The sequence below is a fragment of the Urocitellus parryii genome, unplaced genomic scaffold, assembly GCF_045843805.1.
Source record: "Urocitellus parryii isolate mUroPar1 unplaced genomic scaffold, mUroPar1.hap1 Scaffold_125, whole genome shotgun sequence".
Taxonomy (NCBI): Eukaryota; Metazoa; Chordata; class Mammalia; order Rodentia; family Sciuridae; genus Urocitellus; species Urocitellus parryii.
Window position 1 is genome coordinate 488,427 of NW_027551931.1, and position 19,224 is coordinate 507,650.

A 19,224-nucleotide genomic window follows, 5' to 3' on the forward strand; every position below is an offset into this window, starting at 1 on the left:
TGCAGCCTCAGATAAGGCACTAGAGAACTGGTCTGGAAGCTGACCAGGCTGGGGGCTGAGGACGGAGCTCAGGGGAGGATCTGGACCCTTCTGCAGACAAGAAGAACGACAGTCTCTTTCTTCCTTCCCTTGGGGGAGAGAGATCCTGCAAGGCAGAGCCCAGAATGGCTGGGGTGGGGAGTTGCTACAGAGAAGCAACAGGTCCCGCGGGGTGACCCGAAGAGGAAGGGCCAAAAGAGAAGGTCTACGGGCAGCTGCATGTATCTGGTGCTGGAGGGCCCTGTGCTCCAGATCCAGGGCGCTTGGGTGCCCTCAGAATATGCTGGGGACCCTGACCTGGCTTCATCTGCCATAGCCATCAGTCCTCTGCTGTGACTGTGGGGATGAGATCTTCCTTGCTGGGGTTTCCATGGTTGAACTCTGGGGGCAGGGGCAGCAAGCTGAGAGCAGCAGGCCATGAACTGGGCCTCTGCCTGGCTCCCACATTTCCTGTCTGTGGGTGGCCATGCAGTAGTCACCACAGTCAGAGGATTTGCTTAGTGGCCTGGCGCAGGTGTGTGTGTGTCCCTGCCTCAGCCCAGCCTTGCAGTGAGGGGGTAAATCAGTGGGGTTTCCTTGTCCACATGTTATTTAGGAAAAAAGAAGAAAACATAATAAATATAACAATCCTTCCCACAAAAAAAAAAGTGTTTTAAATGCATTTTTCCCTGAAGATTTCCAGTGTATTCCACAATGTTTAAAAAATAGTTTCCCCCCAAAATATATCTTAAAGCATTTGACACGGTGGTAATTGTGGTCTATGTGGTGCTGGATGTGGGCGAGGGGGCTGTGTCCCCCGGCCCTTGTCGCTGTGGGGCCCAGGCCTGGTGAGCCACCAGCCTGATACCCGAATGCCCGCTGGAGCTGGTGCACGCTGGGATGCCGGTCTGCACAGGGGAGCAACTCGGGTATGTGGAGGACCCCCACCTGGCCCAGTGCCGGCTGCAAACCCTCCAGTTCGGGGAAGGGGCCCTGGGCGGCCAAGGGGCTGGAAGGAGGGGCGGACTCGGCAGCCTCCCCTCGGGGCTCGTCCTCAGCCCCTTCCTCTCCTCCGTCTTGGCTCTCTGTGCTCTGCCCTTTACCAGATTTCACATTTGTGACGAGGGTTCATGGGTGACCCAAGGGGGCAGTGGAAGTGTTCTGAGAACTCTTTGGAATTGGAGAGGGAGCCGATGACCCTGAAGCGGGAGGGGCTGTGGGGGTCGGTGATGAGGCCTTCGTGGGAGCTCTCGGGCATATGGACAGAGTACCAGACCTTTGAGGGAACAAGGGGGAGAAGCTGGGGTCACTGTGCAGGGGTAGAATGAGCCCTCGCCTGGTGCTCACACCCCAAGGAGTCAGGAAGGCCCGTGGGTGGGTCGGAGGGGAGGCTGGTGTGCGCCTGTGCACCTCTCTGACGCAGGTGTCACCGAGCTGTGTCTCTTCAGCCAGAGCCGGGTCTCTGTCTGATGCCAACGTACCAGGCTGGGATTCTGCCCAAACTCTACTTTACAAATCTTGGATTTAGTCCAGATCTCATCTTTACTGGGCAGGACACTCTCTCGTGAAGCAGCTCTGGGAATCAACTGAAGGCCAACTCAAGTGCCGACCTGGTGGGTCTTGATTTCTTTCTCCCCCGGTTCTGGGGACTGAACCCAGGGCTGCTCTCTCACTGAGCTACATCCCAACCCTTTTCATTTTCTATTTTGAGACAGGGTCTTGCTAAGTTGCTGAGGCTGACCTCGAACTTGTGATCCTCCTGTCTCAGCTTCCCAAGGAGCTGGGATTACAGGCGTGCATTACCATGTCTGGCTATGTTAAGAAGTTTCTAGAACCCCAGAACCAGGAGGGGCCTACTCCACCACATACAGGATACTAGTATTCTTTCTTGGCCCTTTCTTGAATCTCTCTAATGACAGGAAGCTCACCTCCTCACAGGGTAATGACCTGAAGATGGTCTGATGAGTTAGGGAGCTGGTGATCGGAGGGGACCTGTACCTGTTCCCCTAAAGAACTCACCTGTGCAAACCCCAGGAAGAAGAGCTGGTCATTGGTGAGACCCAGCGTGGGCAAGGTCTGCTCCTCCCCATTCTTCTTTACCCAGTTCTGGTAAGCCTGGGAGGAGAGAAGGCCAGAGGTTGAGGGCAGCCAAGACATAGGGGCGAGGTGCTAGTGTGCAGGCCGGGGCTGGTTTCTGGGGTCTGGGCCTCGGCTCAGCCTGGAGGATCCCTCTTCTTTCTCTGCTCCCTCCCTAAAGGGGAGTGCAATCAACCCCAAGGCCTAAAACGCCATACAATGCCAATGGCTCTCCAATGTGCACTTTGGCGCCAGCCTCTTCCCTGATCTGGATATTCAACTGCCTTAGCTGGACACCCAAGGTCACATCCAACTCAGCATGGCACAGAGGAATAAGTCACACACACACGTACCCTCACCAAACCTGCCACCATACGATGGCACCACCACCTTCCTAGTTACTCAGGCTCAAATCCCAGAGTGCCCCCCAACTCTTCCAGCCAAGCCAAACACCCCAAATCTGACCCTCCTCACCCTTCCCTCTGTTCCACACGGCCTCTTGCCTGGGTAACCACACAACAGCTTCCAACGGGTCGCCCTGACTCAGAGGAACAGAGGACACAAGCCTGGTCCCCTCCTCATGTGGCAAACTGTCTAGGGCGGGTGTTGGCAGACCTCCTCTGTGAGGGCCGGAGTAGATGTTCCAGCTTTGGGGCTACCGGTCCCTGTTGAACTATCCTCCTCTGTATTCAGAGTGCAAAAGTAGCCACAGGCAACCTGTGGACACAGTGTGGCCAGGTCCCCCAAACCTACAGGGACAGGCTGGGGCTGGATTTGCCCACGGGCTGTGGGCTTGCAGACCTGCCTTAAAGAAGGATTTAGATAATGTCTCCTGTTTGACCCTGTAGTGGCTCCCACTGTCACCAGAATAGAACCAAGCTCCTTTCTCAGTGACAGAGGCCCTTGCTTCCCACTCCTTCCACCACCCCCTGCCCCTGGCCCTTTTTCCTTGGTGAGTTGCCAGGCTGCCTCTCGGGCCGGGACCTGTGTCTGAGTCACTTGCTTTCACCTCTGGCCACCTGAGGGTGTAGGTCAGGGGCTCAGAGCCAAGCCAATGAGCTCAGATGGTAGCCACTTACTCTAGACTAGGATCAGAACCCAGAACTGGCTCTGTGCTCAGTGTCCTCCTGGGCCCTGCTGCCCTACCTGGCAGTGGGTTCCCCCTCAAAGGTAAGAAGGGGCCGGCTCTGCAGGTGGACCCCACCCTGGCTCTCTCCCGGGTCTCTCAGGCAGGTGGTCTCTGAGCACAGGGCCTTGGGCACCCGGCTCAGGCTCTGCATCCACAGTCAGTGCTCATATCCTCCCCACCCCCACCGACAGATGAGGAAACTGAGGCACAGCACTCCTGCAGTTTGCCAGGCGTCTCTACGCTGACCTACTGATGAGGCATCTGGACAGACGTGGACCTGGACAGGTGCACAGGGGGAGCAGACCCACCCGATAGGTCGCCTTGAGGCCCCCATTGTCTGCGATGTTCTCCCCAAGGGTGTGGCGGCCGTTCACGGGCTCCCCATTCACGCTGTAGCTGCTATACTGCTCCACCATGGACTCCCTCTGCTGCTTGAGGAGTTCTTCCACCAGGGCTGGAGGTTCCTGTCCTTGTCATACTCCCGCCCTGTGGTCGGAGCGCAGGAGTGGCACCGTGGGACCTGTCCCTGCTATCGCTCTTCTCTCCCAGTGACAAGTGGGTTCCTCTGTCTGACCCCCACCCTCCAGCCTGCACAGGGACAGGATGCCCATCAGAGGGCCAGACCGAGTGGGAGAGGGTGGGGGAAAGTGGCCAGGCAGGCGGCTGAGCGGCTGTACAAAGGCTCGAGGCGTGGGGTGGATCTCCACTGGCCAAGGGCCTCGGATCCCAAGGAATGGAGGCCAGCAAGGGGCCAGTGGAGTTGACAGAATCAGGAGCACATGCCAGGCCTGGTCTCCAGGGTCTCTGCCACTTCCTTCTTGTCCCCAAGCAGGGGGCAGTTGAGGAAGACCCTGGACATTAGCTGCTGAGGAGGGTGTGACTTCCACGTCTCTGATTCCCACTGAGCACCGAGCACCCAGCACCCTCTAGAAGGTGCTAGCTATAGTCTTCACACGATCCTCTCCACCCCCACCTGGATCTGTTGCACCCATTTTGCAGATAAGGAGGCTTGGGGAATGACGTAACTTGCCGAGTTGTGAGCATTTGGCAAGCAGCTGAGCCAGGGTTTAGACTCTGGTCCTTCTCTCCAAAGGTAAGTCCCAGGGAGCAGAGGCAACGGGGCTAAGAAGCTGATGGGCTCTGTCTGGAGGGACCCCAAGGAACCTGTACCTTGATCATCAAAAGCGTGAGTCAGCTCATGGCCCACGACGACACCAATGCCACCAACGTTTAAGGCCCTGGAGGGAGAAACGCAAAGTGAGAGCAAGGCCTCTGGCTCCTACCCTGTCATGTGGCCCTCACTTCTTGGGCCTGAGATTTAGCAGAGTCTCTCGGGGCTTTGTGGGACACAGCCCTAGAGACAGTGGGAGGCTGGGCAGTCTAAGGGAGCCAGCTGTGCCCTGTGGGTGACATGCTCGTGCTGGACACTCTAGAGGATCACTGTCCCCTCCCACAGACTAGCAGTTAAGCTTTAAAGCAAACGGAGCCTGGGAATGGGCCAGCACCTCTTCCCAAGCTCCACACGGTCATCCCAGGAGTCCAGCTTCTAGTACACTGCCCTCACCCACCAACTCCCTGGCTGTGACTGCTCTAAGCCACCGGCACAGCAGTATTTCCCACATGGGGCTCTTGACTGCACAACTGTGCCACGTTCCCCGGTTGCAGGAGCTTTCGGCCCCAGAGACCCCTGGAGGGAAGGCAGGAGACAGGGGCTGCTGCCCTCTGCACCCACGACGCTGCAATCCTAGGCCACCTGGCCACCGGGGCGCAGATGGCTCAGTAAGATGGCTGTCAGGGTCAGCTGCAGACACAGGGCTGGCTGAGGGGCAGGGGACCCATCGGGGCACCAGCACCAGAGATGGCCTACTTGGGCGAGGAGCGGGTGTAGAAGGGTGCCTGCAGGATCCCAGCCAGAAACACGATCTCATTCTTGGTGGGCGAGTAGTAAGCATTCACCATGGGCGGGGTCATGCTCCACCTGCAAGCAACAGGTGCAAGAGAGCCCAGGCGGTGGGCGGAGTGGAACTCCAGTGGGTTCTCCTTGACCCGGGCCCAAGTCAGCACAAGGACATCGGGCAGCACTGTTTCTGAGGGGGAAACTAGAAAACACCTGAATGTCTATAAATCAGAGATGTCACCTCAGAGGGTGCCACACCAAGGCACTCACAGACAGCAAGAGGGACCATCAGATATTGAATTGAGGTTATTTTTGAGGCTTGAAATGTGTCTAGAAACTGTTCTAAGGTGTGGTCTGTGGACAGTCCCCAAGATCCTCTGGTTTATGATGTCAAAACTATCTTCATTATAACATTGAGACACTTTGCCTCTGCCACTTGTTGAGATGTGCATCAAGGTACAAAAGCAACCGTGGATGACACTGCTGCCGCCTGGGCAGGGAGCCAGGCAAGTCCTAGCAGCCACCTCTCCTTCCCCAGAAGGTGCTCCAACCAAAACAAACCAGCCAGTCATTTTCATTGACAACACCCAGGAAAAAGTAGCCTAACTATTAATTCCATTAAATCTCGGCCCCCAAGTACCAGTCTTTAATATCCCGTGTGACCAATGGGGAAATACCCACGTGGTGCTTCAGGCCTCTCTCATCCTCTTCGGATGACTGACCAGCCATGGAATTTTGGACTTGGGCAACTAGGCAGACATGTTCTTGAAAATGAAAAGGGAAGCTTAGCACCTCAGGGTAAATAATTCACATTTTGTCATTTATTACCAATGATAAAAATGTGAGGTTTCAAAAAAAACTAAAGTTTTAAAGAAAAATTAAAATTTTGGAAAACTTGTATTGACCATCATGAATTTGATAGTACTTTAAGACTTTTCTCAGGAGGTCAACTATGATGTTAACTAATGTGAAAAAAAAATTTTTTTGGCTGCAGTATATGAAAGTGGAAAATCTGTAAATCTTAGTGGAACCACAATTTTTTTTCTTTTCTGTTTTTTTTTTTTCATACTGGGGACTGAACCCAGGGTGTGTAACCACTGAGCCACATCCTCAGCCCTTTTTAATATAGTATTTAGAGACAGGGTCTTGCTGAGTTGCTTAGGGCCTTGCTAAGTTGCTGAGGCTGGCTTTGGACTCATGATCCCTCTGACTCAGCCTCCTTAGCTGCTGTGATTGCAGGCATGTGCTACCATGCCTGGCAAAACGCTATTTTCCAAAGGACCAATGCATGAGGCCATGATTATGTAAAAAATCCAAAAAGTGCAAGACAGATCAATGATTTTAGTGTACAGGGTATGAAAAGTTCATGGATAAGTTTTCAGATTTTTCATATTGTATTTTTTGGGGGGGGCGCAAGGAGGCTAATGGGGATTGAACTCAGGGCACATGACCACTGAGCCCCAGCCCAGCTCTATATTGTATTGTATTTAGAGACAGGGTCTCACTGAGTTGCTTAGTACCTCACTTTTGCTGAGGCTGGCTTTGAACTTCTGCCCATGCCTCCTGAGCCACTGGGATTACAGGTGTGCACCACCACGACTGGTTCAGATTTTCCACACTGCATTAATCTTTCCTTCCTTGGGGACTGAACCCAGGGGTGCTCTATCACTGGGCTTCATCCCTTGCCCTTATTTTTTACTTTGCTAAATTGCCTAGGTTGGCCTTGAACTTTGGCTCCTTCTGCCTCAGCCACCTGCATAGCTTGGGTTGTAGATGAATACTGCTGTGTCTGGCTAGAAGACAAGTTTAAGTGAAAAATTTTAATCTAAAATTTAAAAAGCCAGGTAAATTGGCAGTAGTGTCTGTGCCATATTCTGAAGGTGAAGGCCCACCTACCTTCTTGTTTATTAGGGGGACCCTGGTTGACAATGGAAAACTTGGAGGAAAAGGATGTTTGAACCTCCATTGCCCACAAGAGGGCGCCAGAGGCAAAGAGGACTCGTTCTGACTTTTGGTAAGATTTATCCTGTTTCAGGAGTGGAGGGACTAGTACTGGGCTGACTACATCTAAATTTCCTGGGGAGACCATTTTAAAAAGAAGGGTCTTTCTCCAGATTATTCTGACTTAAGATCTGGGGTAGAAGTTAGGCTATGGCCAGGTGCAGTGGTGCCCAACTGTAATCCCAGCAATTTGGGAGGTAGAGGCAGGAGGATCACATGTTCAAGGCCAGCTTCAGCAACCTAGTGAGGCTCTCAGCAACTTAGTCAAACCCTGTCTTAAGATAAAAAATAAAAAAAGGCTGGGAATTTAGCCCAGTGATAAAGCACTCCTGGGTTCAATCCCCAGGAACTCCCTACCCCCGCTGCAAAAGCCCCCACAACCAAACACCACCATAACAACAACAACAAAAAAAAACTTCAGGAGGCAACCCCCACACCCTCACCCACATTTTTGGCAGTGCTGGGGAGGGAACCCAGGGTCTCAAGTACTAGGCTGTACTCTACCACTGAGCTACACCCTCATCCTAGGGAAATATCTTTGAAACTGCTCCCTAAGGGACACTGATGCACAGTGGGATTTGCAGTGTTTTCATGTGCTTGGTTATCAGCGCCCATCTAGAACCTTCCCCAGCTCTCAGGGAGACAGTGGGAGAAACCACCGCTCCTGTTTGTGAGGAGTTATGGGACATTCACCCATGCGGAGGGCCTCCTCTCAGGGCCTGGCTCTCCCCAGTTCCCACACTGGATTGCTTCAATGACCCCAGAACCAGTTCCCTTCCCTTCTACTTCGAAGATAATGAAATGAAGGCTCTGAATGCGAAGGCCATGAAGCTGGGATGTGGCGCCAGGCCTCCTCGGCCTCAGAGGCCAGGTTCACTCTGCCAACAGGCTGGGCACTGCGGCACACAGACTGGGGCCAGGATGGGCTCTACTCTGGCTTTTTTTGCAGAGGGTTCTGGGGATTGAACTCAGGGGCACTCGACCACTGGGCCACATCCCCAGTCCTCTTTTGTATTTTATTTAGAAACAGGGTCTCACTGAGTTGCTTAGCGCCTCGCCGTTGCTGAGGCTGGCTTTGAACTTGCGATCCCCTTGCCTCAGCCTCTTGAGCTGCTGGGATTACAGACATGTGCCACCGCACCCAGTGGCTTTTGATTTCTTAATTTGAAAAGAGGGCCAATGTGACAGTCACACCTGGCACCTGACAGTGGGTGGGGAAGGCAAGCTCAGTGGGGTGCATCCCCATGGTGGGGAACCAAGGCCTTCCTGGCCGGGCCTGGGGGACTCACTCGTCTCTGTTGGGGGCTTTCCTGAGCTGGTCAGCGGTGACCCTCCATGAGAAGTTGAAAAATCGCATGGCGTTCTCGAAGTAGAGGTCTGGAACTGCCGTGTATTGAAGAAAGAAGCAGAGACACAGGATGAGAGCACGCCCAGAGGAAACTCAGAAACTCAGACCCCTTGAGGTGAAGGGATGGGTCGGCAGGACCAGGGCCAGAGTGTGGGCTGGAGCTGCAGGCTCCACCCCTCCGGAGGCCTCTAACCTGCTGGGCCCAGCAACAACTGTCTCCTTCAGGCGCCTGACAGTGTCACAGTGCTGCAGGATGCCCCAGCAGTGGTTCCCTTGGGCAAGAAGTATCTCCATCACTGTCCTGCAGGACTGTGACGATGGGTGTGTTCTCCCTGTGTTCTATACCCACACTGGCCAATATGGTAGACTCTGGTGACAGGTGGCTACCGAGCATCTCAAATGTGCTAGTGTAATTAAATTTTAATTAACTTAAGTTTTGATGAATTAAATAGCCCCCCATGGCTGGTAGCTAACAAATTGGACAGCACAGATTTAATGAACCATGCTGGAGTCTAGCTCTGAAATGTCAGGGGACAGGTGTTATCACACCCCCACCCCTGGGCAAGGCCTCTCAGCTCCTGACAGGTGCAAAGCCCTCCCCCAGGTCCACTCCAGATCTTTACGGTGTACCCAAGGGCTGCTATAAAACACTGGGCCCTTAGGGGCAGGTCCCTGTCCTGTGGGCCCTTCCTGAGCTATCTCCAGGAGACTCTGGGTCTCGCATCATGATGACCCTGGGGTGTCTGAAATTATTCTTAAGAAACATGGCTGCGGAATGAGTCTCCTATTCTCAGAAGTAATTTTAATAGTCTTAGGTTTTAAATAGAACCATGATGAGAGGTTATTATAATTTCAAAAATGCCTGAATTTCAGAAATTTCACTCATGAGAAGATAGGAAACTATTATTTGGGGCAAAATCACAACCCACTTAAAGGGGTGATGTGCCGAAGGTTCTGGCAGCAAGCAGGGAGGCAGCAATCCCCCTCCACCTCAGCGGAGCGTCACCGTGCATTTGGGATGGCTGCCTCCTCGTTCCCATTCCCATCTCAAGGTCAAAATTTGAGGTCCGAGTTTTCTCTGAGGAGGTCGGGGTACAACCCTGAAGACAGGTGGCCGCTCTGGGGCAGGAGCGGGGGTGTGAGGGGCTTCACTTTCTACCCACCCCGTGGTGTTTTAGGGCCGTGATGCTGGCCAGCTGACCCCAGCCCTGTGGGCTCTGGGCTCAGGGTCAGGTGGTGCTGCACCTTTTAGGATCTGCTTCCCCAAAACCTTTTTTTTTTTTAAATTTTTTAGTTGTAGATGGACATAATATCTTTATTTTTTTATTTATTTAATGTGGTTCTGAGGATCGAACCCAGGCCTCACGTGTGTGAGGCAAGCACTCTGCCACTGAGCCAGCCCCAGCCCCCCTGACCCCCATTTTATGTAGTGCTTGGGTTGAACCAGTTGGAGTCATGATGCGAGGCCAGCGTTCTCCCACTGAGCTAATCCCCTGATGGCTGTCATGATGCCAGGTCAGCCTCCCTGCCTCCAGAAGCCCTGGGTGTCCCGCCCACCTTGGCCCCTCCCCAAGTGGGCACTTGGGATGGCAGGGCGTAAACCACTCACGTCGTTGAACACTTTGTCCAGTTCCTTGGGGTCCATAATGAAGTTGGGGTAGCCTATCACATTGTAGATGGCGTCCGCCTAGATGGGAGGGACACAGAACTGAGCACCCGCGATGCTGGCCAGCTGGCCCCAGCTCTGCGGGCTCTGGGCTCAGGGTCAGGTCAAGGGGCGGGGGATCAGGCACCTCCCCACTTAGGACTTTCACATCTCTTTTTGGAAACATTCCCTCCTTGCCTAACTTATCTTTTTAAAAAAAATATTTATTTTTTAGTTATAGGTGGATACAGTATCTTTTTTTTCTTTACTTTTATGTGGTGCTGAGGATCGAACCCAGTGCCTGACACAGGTGAGGCAAGTGCTCTACCGCTGAGCCACCACCCCAGCCCCCAGTTAATCTTTTGGGTTTCTGATTAAATGTTGCTTCCCCAAGGGAAGCTGCTATAGTCCAAATGTGTCCCCAAAGTTCAAGTGTTGGAACCTTTGGCAGGTGATGAGGTTCTGAGGCTCCGTCCCCCACCACTGGGGAACTGGGAGCTGTGGAGGGAGTGGGCACCACAGTGGCTTGGTCCACCTCTCTTGCGCGTGCTCTCCTGCCTGTCCACCTTCGGCCAAGAGATGTGTGACACTGGGCTTCAGGCTGTCCCCCCAGCCTGCTAGACTGGTCACAAGGCAGGACAGCATCCATGCGTGCCCAGGGGACAGGCTGGCCTCTCCTAGCCCTGCACTCTCTCTGCTGCTCTCGCCCGGTGCAGGAAGCCTGGGTGCCCGAGCTCCCGGGCAGCCTCACCTTCTCCTTGGCTGACTTCCGGGTGTCCTCATCCATCCACTTCAGCATGCTCAGGCTCTCCTCAAAGGCCTTCTTGATCTCCAGGATTATCTTGCTGGCCTGAGGAGACAGATGTTGCACCCTCAGCTCTGGGCACTGGCCCCCTGGATGCAACCAGTGGCCCAGGCATCATTTCAAAAGGTTAAAGACAGCAGCACAAAGTATTTATTACAAAGGAGGAATGAATATGTCATGCAGCATGGATGAGCTGGCAAAAAATTATATGAAGTGGAAGAAGCCCAATGTGAAAGTTTACGTGCGGTACGGTTCCGCTGTGAGAGCTATGCACAGCAGGCAAGCAGCAGGAATGGAACTCAAGTGGGGGTGCCTGGCTGGGGAGGGAGGCAGAGGACAGGAGTGACTGCTGATGGGCACAGGGGTGATGAGAATCAAGTTGATTGTGATTCCTGCACAAGTGAGAACATCCTAAAACCTCTGAAATGACGTGTGCACACTTTCAATTCCCGAGTTGTACGTGAGGTGAATCACATCTCAAAAAAACTGTTTCTAAAGTGCCTGGGTATAATGTGGCTGAAGACCACTCAGCCTGCTCACAGAGAGGATGTGGGGGAGAGCAGAGGGCGGCTTGGTGGGAGGCCTGTGTGCTCAACAGCTGGCTGGGCTGGAGGGTGTGGCATCTCTGGTTTTAAAGGACATATAAATGGCAATAGCAAAGGTGAGACTTTCAAAAGTAGAACATGTCTCAGATTTCAAATAAAAACGTTGGCTTCTAACCCGCCCACCTGACTCTCGCCGACGCAGAAGACGCGGTCGCCAGGGCTCAGGCACACGTGTGAGCCACCGCAGAAGGTGAAGGAGCAGCGCGAGGAGCTCAACGGTGCGCACGACGGACAGCCTCCTGCCGCGCTCACGTCCCCCAGAGGCCGCCCACCGCGCATGGCTCTGCGGGGAGGCCGGGGTTCTCAGCCCTCGCACCCCGCCGCAGCCCAAGGCGCTTCCGGCCCCGCCCGCAAGCCCCGCCGCTCCCCCGCAGCCGAAGGCGCTTCCAGCCCGGCCCCGCGCGCGCTTCCGGCCCCGCCACCCGCCCACCTGACTCTCGCCGCGCCGCCGCCTGCCCACCTGACTCCCCGACGCAGAAGACGCGGCCGCCAGGGCTCAGGAACACGTGCGCGCCGCCGCACCGCAGAAGGTGAAGGAGCAGCGGGACGCGCGCAGCCGCTGCACCGAGGTGCGCAGGAGGAACAGCCTCCTGCCGCGCTCAGGTCCCCCAGAGGCCGCCCACCGCGCATGGCTCTGCGGGGAGGCCGGTTTCTCAGCCCGCGCGCCCCGCCGCTCCCGCGCAGCCGAAGGCGCTTCCGGCCCCGCCCCGCGCGCTTCCGGCCCCGCCCCCCGCCCACCTGACTCTCGCCGCGCCGCCGCCCGCCACCTGACTCTCGCCCTGCCGCCGCCACCCGCCACCTGACTCTCGCCGCGCCGCCGCCGCCCGCCACCTGACTCGCCGCGCCGCCGCCACCCGCCACCTGACTCTCGCCGCGCCGCCGCCGCCTGCCCACCTGACTCCCCGACGCAGAAGACGCGGCCGCCGGGGCTCAGGAAAACGTGCGCGCCGCTGCACCTTGGTGCGCAGGAGGAACAGCCTCCTGCCGCGCTCAGGTCCCCCAGAGGCCGCCCACTGCGCATGGCGCTGCGGGGAGGCCGGGGTTCTCAGCCCGCGCGCCCCGCCGCTCCCGCACAGCCGAAGGCGCTTCCGGCCCCGCCCCGCGCGCTTCCGGCCCCGCCCCCCGCCCACCTGACTCTCGCCGCGCCGCCGCCCGCCACCTGACTCTCGCCGTGCCGCCGCCACCCGCCACCTGACTCTCGCCGCGCCGCCGCCGCCCGCCACCTGACTCGCCGCGCCGCCGCCACCCGCCACCTGACTCTCGCCGCGCCGCTGCCGCCTGCCCACCTGACTCCCCGACGCAGAAGACGCGGCCGCCGGGGCTCAGGAAAACGTGCGCGCCGCTGCACCTTGGTGCGCAGGAGGAACAGCCTCCTGCCGCGCTCAGGTCCCCCAGAGGCCGCCCACTGCGCATGGCGCTGCGGGGAGGCCGGGGTTCTCAGCCCGCGCGCCCCGCCGCTCCCGCACAGCCGAAGGCGCTTCCGGCCCCGCCCCGCGCGCTTCCGGCCCCGCCCCCCGCCCACCTGACTCTCCCCGCGCCGCCGCCCGCCACCTGACTCTCGCCGCGCCGCCGCCGCCTGCCCACCTGACTCCCAGACGCAGAAGACGCGGCCGCCGGGGCTCAGGAACACGTGCGCGCCGCTGCACCGTGGTGCGCAGGAGGAACAGCCTCCTGCCGCGCTCAGGTCCCCAGAGGCCGCCCACCGCGCATGGCGCTGCGGGGAGGCCAGGGTTCTCGGCCCGCGCGCCCCGCCTCTCCCGCGCAGCCGAAGGCGCTTCCGGCCCCGCCCCGCGCGCTTCAGGCCCTGACTCTCGCCGCTCAGCCGCTCGCCCACCTGACTCTCGCCGTCACAGAAGACGTGGCAGCCGCGCCGCAGAAGGTGAAGGAGCAGCGCGACCGGGCGCAGCCCGCCCACAGGTACAGGTAGCACACGTGATGAGCATGGCCGGCGCCCGCTGCCGGGGAGGCCCGGCCGCCCCGCCGCGCCCCGCCCCGCCGCGCCCCGCCCCGCCGCGCCGCGCCCCGCCGCGCCGCGCCCCGCCGCGCCGCGCCCCGCCGCGCCGCGCCCCGCCGCGCCCCGCCGCGCTCAATAATTAATTGAATTTTAAATGACCCATAAATTTTGAAGCAATTATCCTATAGGATAATTGCTTCAAAATTTATGGGTCATTTAAAATTCAATTAATTATTAGGTCTATAACATCTTACAATGGACTGAAACAGATTTCTAATTATTTGAATAAAAGCAGTTTTAGAATTTGTTAACAGTTGGGAGATTTTTTAATTATATGTTTTTATATTTTTACTGACTCTAAAAACCCTGAAGGACTTTTTAAAAAGCCTGTGAAGGTAAAAAGATTATTTATGATAGTTGTTTGTGAACCCATTGTTTATTCAATGCGTTTTTATTGGGCCCCTCCCAGATGTTGCAGACAGAGGGAGTCTGCATTGACAGTGTCCAACCTGGTCTGATGAAACTTACAGTACAGATATCCTATGTTAAGTTATGTTAAGGGAAATAATTTCCAAGGCTATGTGGATCCGTTCCTAGAATAAGAAAGGAGAATAAAACAGCATATTTGGGCTGGGGTGGAAGCTCAATGGAAGAGTGCTTGCCTAGCATGTGTGAGGCACTAGGTTCAATTCTCAGCACCACATATAAATAAATGAAATAAAGATCCATTGACAACTAAAAATATTTTTTAAAAAGGTGAATAACTAGTGATTGACAGGACAGCACTTCATGGTCTGTAATCTCAAATTCACATCTTAAAACAAATGTGGCTCTCATGTGTGTTTTAAATACTATAGTGGATAACCAGGTTAATATGAGAATTGTTCTTTTCCATCATATTTTGGGGGAAAGTTGTCCTATATTTTGGTTCATTGGCTAGAAACCATCAGGAATCTTTTGTTAATCTGTGACTAAACTCTACAGTTTACCTTTTGAGTCTTTATTGTTAGGAACAGTGAGGAGTATATTGTTTAGATTAGTATTTTCTGTTCTCTGAATGGTGTACACATGTATGGCAAGGATGACGAGACTTTATCTTAATGTCTTACCTCTGTCATCTTTGTGGAACTTTTGTAACTTAAGGCTATTGCCATGTAACTAAAATCTGAATTCACATTATAATGTTTGTGTACATATGTTTTCAACTTGCAAAAAGTTTATCACTTTATTTGAGTATATTATGTCAATTTTGTTTTTATTTTTTATGTTTTTCCTTTTATTTAATATTGTACTCTGTCAATAATTTTTTTCTGGTTATATTTAAGTACATGTGAAGTAGGAGTAGTTAACGATTGAAATATGTATTTCTTGCTTAAAATTAATGTTTGTTTCAGCACAGGATGACAGTTGTTAAAATCTGATTGTTTGAGTACATAGGTCCTGTATTATTATGTGTCTAATTGTTGTAGTCCCAGACAATTTACTTATTTAGTGATGTTTAGTATTCTTCTTACATTGTTAAAACTCCAAAATATTATTGGTATAGACTGAAAAAGTAAGCAAAGCTTTGCACTGTATAGAATAAAATGAATCAAACTTTTCTCTCATGGGCAGTGGCAGAGGAATGAAGATAATGAGGCAGTGCTGTGCTGAGAAAGGAATATGATGAATAAAGCATAGTTTGAGTATTTATTTAAATACTTATTATCATTTATAAAGTGTTAATGCGAATTTAACATCATAAGTTTTAAACTAAAAAGCTGTAGATTTGCACTAGTGAAATAAAATTTCTTTTTCTTTTTTTTCTTTTTGCAGGATTTTGCTAATATAATGAAAATGCTAAGAAGCTTAATTCAAGATGGTTACATAGCCTTATTGGAGCAGCGTTGCCGAAGTGCTGCGCAGGCCTTTACAGAGTTGCTAAATGGTTTAGAACCTCAAAAAATAAAGGTAAAATTGCCAAATCATAGCTTGTTTATCAATACCAGTGCACCTCAGATGAATTTAGAAAAAATCAAGGCTTTAACTCGAATTTATATACCTTATACCTGGGCTGGGAGCAGGTGAATCTCCTCCAGGTTGTGGGGCACAGGTGATGATCCCAATTCAGAGTTTGTGATTACATTCAATGTATGATCCATGCTTATGTTCTCTTTTTGACCATTGTTGGGGTTATCAGAACCTTCTGGCCTTTCCTTTTATGAAAAGGAGTCTTTTAATAAAGCAAGAATTTGGACTCGCTTTTAGGTTGCATTTTTTTATCCAGCAAGAAGGAATTAATTAGATAAATGAGTAGCTTAAGCAAGATTGTGAAAGCAGATATCTTACTTAATCTGTTACTAACACATGCAAAAACACATGATTTTAATTAAAAATTATTCTAATTTATTATGAACTATGCCTTAAACAACTGACACATCGATTCTGTGTTTTATTTTTTTTAATTTTTTTTTAGTTGTAGTTGGACACAATACCTTTATTTTATTTATTTATTTTATGTGGTGCTGAGGATGGAAGCCAGGGCCTCGCTCATGCTAGGCGAGCACTCTACCGCTGAGCCACAACCCCAGCACTGATTTTGTGTTTTAAATACTTGATATGAATATAACAGTTTTGTATTTGCAAAATATATTTTCTAATTCTATTTGATCATTAATTCAATCATACTGATGAATGATGTTATTACACTTGTTTAGTGATGTTATTACACTGTTGTGGCTAGAAGGTTAATGTGATGTAAACTGGCAGATTTATGTTTAGATTTTTAACTAAAGCCTTTTTATTGACAGCAATTGAACCTGGCCATGATTAAATATGTATTAGTAGTATATGGACTTGCCATTTCTCTGCTTGGAATAGGACAGCCTGAGGTAAGATTGTAACACAGAGAACAAACAATTAAAATAGGATATTGGTTTTGTAAGATATATAAAAACTGTTTTTCCATTTTGGCTCATTTCCTTCTGTGTAATTTCTTGAAAGGCTGAAATAGCTAAATTTAAATAGTTTGTGCTTTTTTTTTCTTTTTTTTTAAAGAAAACTTTGTATTCCTATTAGAAAAAAGTAATGCTTGCAGTACTGGGCTTCTACATCTTACTTACATAAAAAATAAAGAATCTAATGTATCATGGTAGGCAAATTGCAAAAACATAAAGTTGAAGGAAAAGAGCAGGTTGGAGAACACAAACATTGTGATAACACTAGTGTATAATTTCGTATAGAACAATACTAAATATTGTTTATGGATACCTCTGCATTTTGTAAAACTGAAAAAAAATCATGGACTACCCGTTTATCATATTTAAGATAATGACAACATTTATTGATAAAAGAGGGAATGGGCCTGAGGAAGTTAGAAAGGAGATGTCAACTTTGTGTTATGCTGTTTTATTAGAAAACTGAAGTAAACATGATCATGCTTAATAGCTCTTAGTTCTGGGTGATGAGTAGTTTGGTGTTTGGTTAATTCTTAAGTGGAGGATTCAGGTAATAGCATATGGTCTGCATGTAGGTGTGAGCTCTAGTGGTCCCCATTACTCATGCTCTTCTTTAACTTTCCTGGGATGCTTACTTACCTGTGCTTTTCAGTGTTATAACATTGTTTGAGGTTCTCTAGAATGATTTCAAGTATTATAACATATCCTTTCTGCCAACTTGGATGCTAAACTTCCCTGTTAAAATGAAAGTTCAACTCTAAATTGCTACCTAGTTAAGATCAAACTTGACGTTTATGTTTTACTCACTTCTGAGAATCTACAGTGCCTGAGGTTCATTTTCCTTGTTCTTGATGTGACAGATGGAATGCCTTCTATTAATTCCTGTCTAATTCTGTTTTATAATATATCAATGGAAACAGGACTTCATGATTTTAATTCTATCTTGACAGAATAATAAATTTCATGCTTTCCCTTATTGGAATTGAAGAAATAGTTTCTTATACTCATGATTTACTATAAAATAGACAAATTTTTTTAAAAAACTATGAATATGGTAGAATTTATGCATTTAAAAGATTTTCATCAGCATAGACCCTTAAGGAAGTCATGTGTTGACCACAGTCCAGCCCTTGTTTCAGACATTCTTGGGATGCCTCTAAAGGGCTATTTTTTTGGGGGGGGGGCTATTTTTAAGATAGCTTTTGTCTAAGAGAGCAGTACTTAATAGGATGTAGATTACAATGTGTGTGCATGTGTGTATTTGTATTTGTGTGTTTTTTATCATGAATTTACATCTTATAGTATTAGCCAGCATGGGCCATCACTTTGTGTGTACAAAGAAACGTTTATATAGTTGGCTGTCTTATATTTTTGGCAAGGTTGGATTTGTTGAATTCCTGGGTTTCCATATGTTCATCTGATTAGCTACAGGAAATTTGTATAACTTCTAAGAAAATGAAATGCAGAGAATATAATTTTTCCATAAGAATTTTTTAATATACAGTTTTTTTAATATTACACGAAATAAATCAACTTTGGGGTGAAGTCTGTTTTAACATTTTTCTTCTTGCATAAGTGATTATTGTTCTCACCTTTATTAAAGGAATTATCTGAAGCTGAAAAACCAGTTTAAAAGGATTATTGAACACTACCCCAATGAGGGACTTGATTGCTTGGCCTATTGTGAAATTGGAAAAAGTATATTTAAAAAAAACCAGGTTAGTAGAAATGACATTAATTTCCAGGCTGATAAATTTGAAGTCTTAATGTGATGATGATCCTTTTTCTGGAATTATTTTGTTACCTTATGTGTGGCACACTATTATGATTGTGATTTACTTTGAGGAGCTGACATCTTAGTATCGATATTAAGTATTAAAGCAAGATCAATCAGTGCAATTCTTGATGCTTCTTAATTTTGTAATTCATAAGAAAGTCAGTAATAGAGTATTTAACATGAAGAATTTAATATCCATTTGTACATTTCATGTATAAATGGTGACTGAATTGATATAAATTAGTACTTTAAAATATGGTTTATACATTTTGATGTTAAGCACCTATTTCCAAAACAATTGTATGAAAGTGTTTTAAATAAAAGGTACATGTTAACATGATGTTAAATACATCATAAGTTAAGCATAAAAACCTTTCTGAATTTCTATTATAGTAGAAATCCTTATTCCAAGTTCAAAATACAACTTTTCTCTAAATGTTTTATTGCTCTTAGTCTTGTCTCCCCAGATTGCCTGTATGACCCTTACAGAACAGGATTGTGTCTTGGGCTTTAAAAAAAGAAATCTGTGTTTCCAACCACTTGCATTCAATATACATAGGTTACAGTATAAAGAAATAATTGTTCACTGATTGAAATATCTCTTATAATTTTTAATTTTCCTCATATTTTCATCTAACTTTTTAGGGAAAGTTTTTTATGAGATTCTTGGGAACCCAATCTTAGAGTGTGCCTGGAACCTCTTTGTAGATTTTTAAAGATTAAAGAAAATTCTTTTACTTCATGAAGTTAATTTTGAATTGGTCTGTAAGGATCAAGTAGTTACAAGGGAAATAGGATTTAGCAATCACCTTTATAGTAATAGCAAATGAAATTAATTTCAAAGTGTAGTGTAAATTGTTAGGACATACTTGTTTAATGCAACGGTGATATGCTGGTATTCACAAGGTCCAGGAAAGAAACATAAATGTGTAAAATCATGGAAATGTGGTAAACTGAAAAGTCTTTGCCATGTTGAAAGGCATTTACATTTTAATTCCTAAGTAATATGATGTGGGTAAAAGTCTAATAGCTG

At 49.6% G+C, this 19,224-nt stretch overlaps 1 protein-coding gene across 3 annotated transcripts in view; it reads right to left on the bottom strand.

Moving 5' to 3' along the window:
- The window catches only part of LOC144251614 (flavin-containing monooxygenase 5-like), a 60,297-nt gene extending 55,852 nt beyond the window's left edge, over positions 1-4,445 (bottom strand). For all 3 annotated transcript variants that reach the window (XM_077794444.1, XM_077794445.1, XM_077794443.1), the window contains exons 1-3: positions 4,394-4,445; positions 3,532-3,709; positions 2,038-2,133 (exon numbers count right to left, since the gene is read on the bottom strand). In XM_077794444.1, the coding sequence (XP_077650570.1) occupies positions 2,038-2,133; positions 3,532-3,639 (204 nt within the window). In that variant the 5' untranslated portion in view covers positions 3,640-3,709; positions 4,394-4,445. The remainder of the gene's footprint in view (positions 1-2,037; positions 2,134-3,531; positions 3,710-4,393) is intronic.
- Between the last annotated feature and the right edge of the window lie 14,779 nt (positions 4,446-19,224).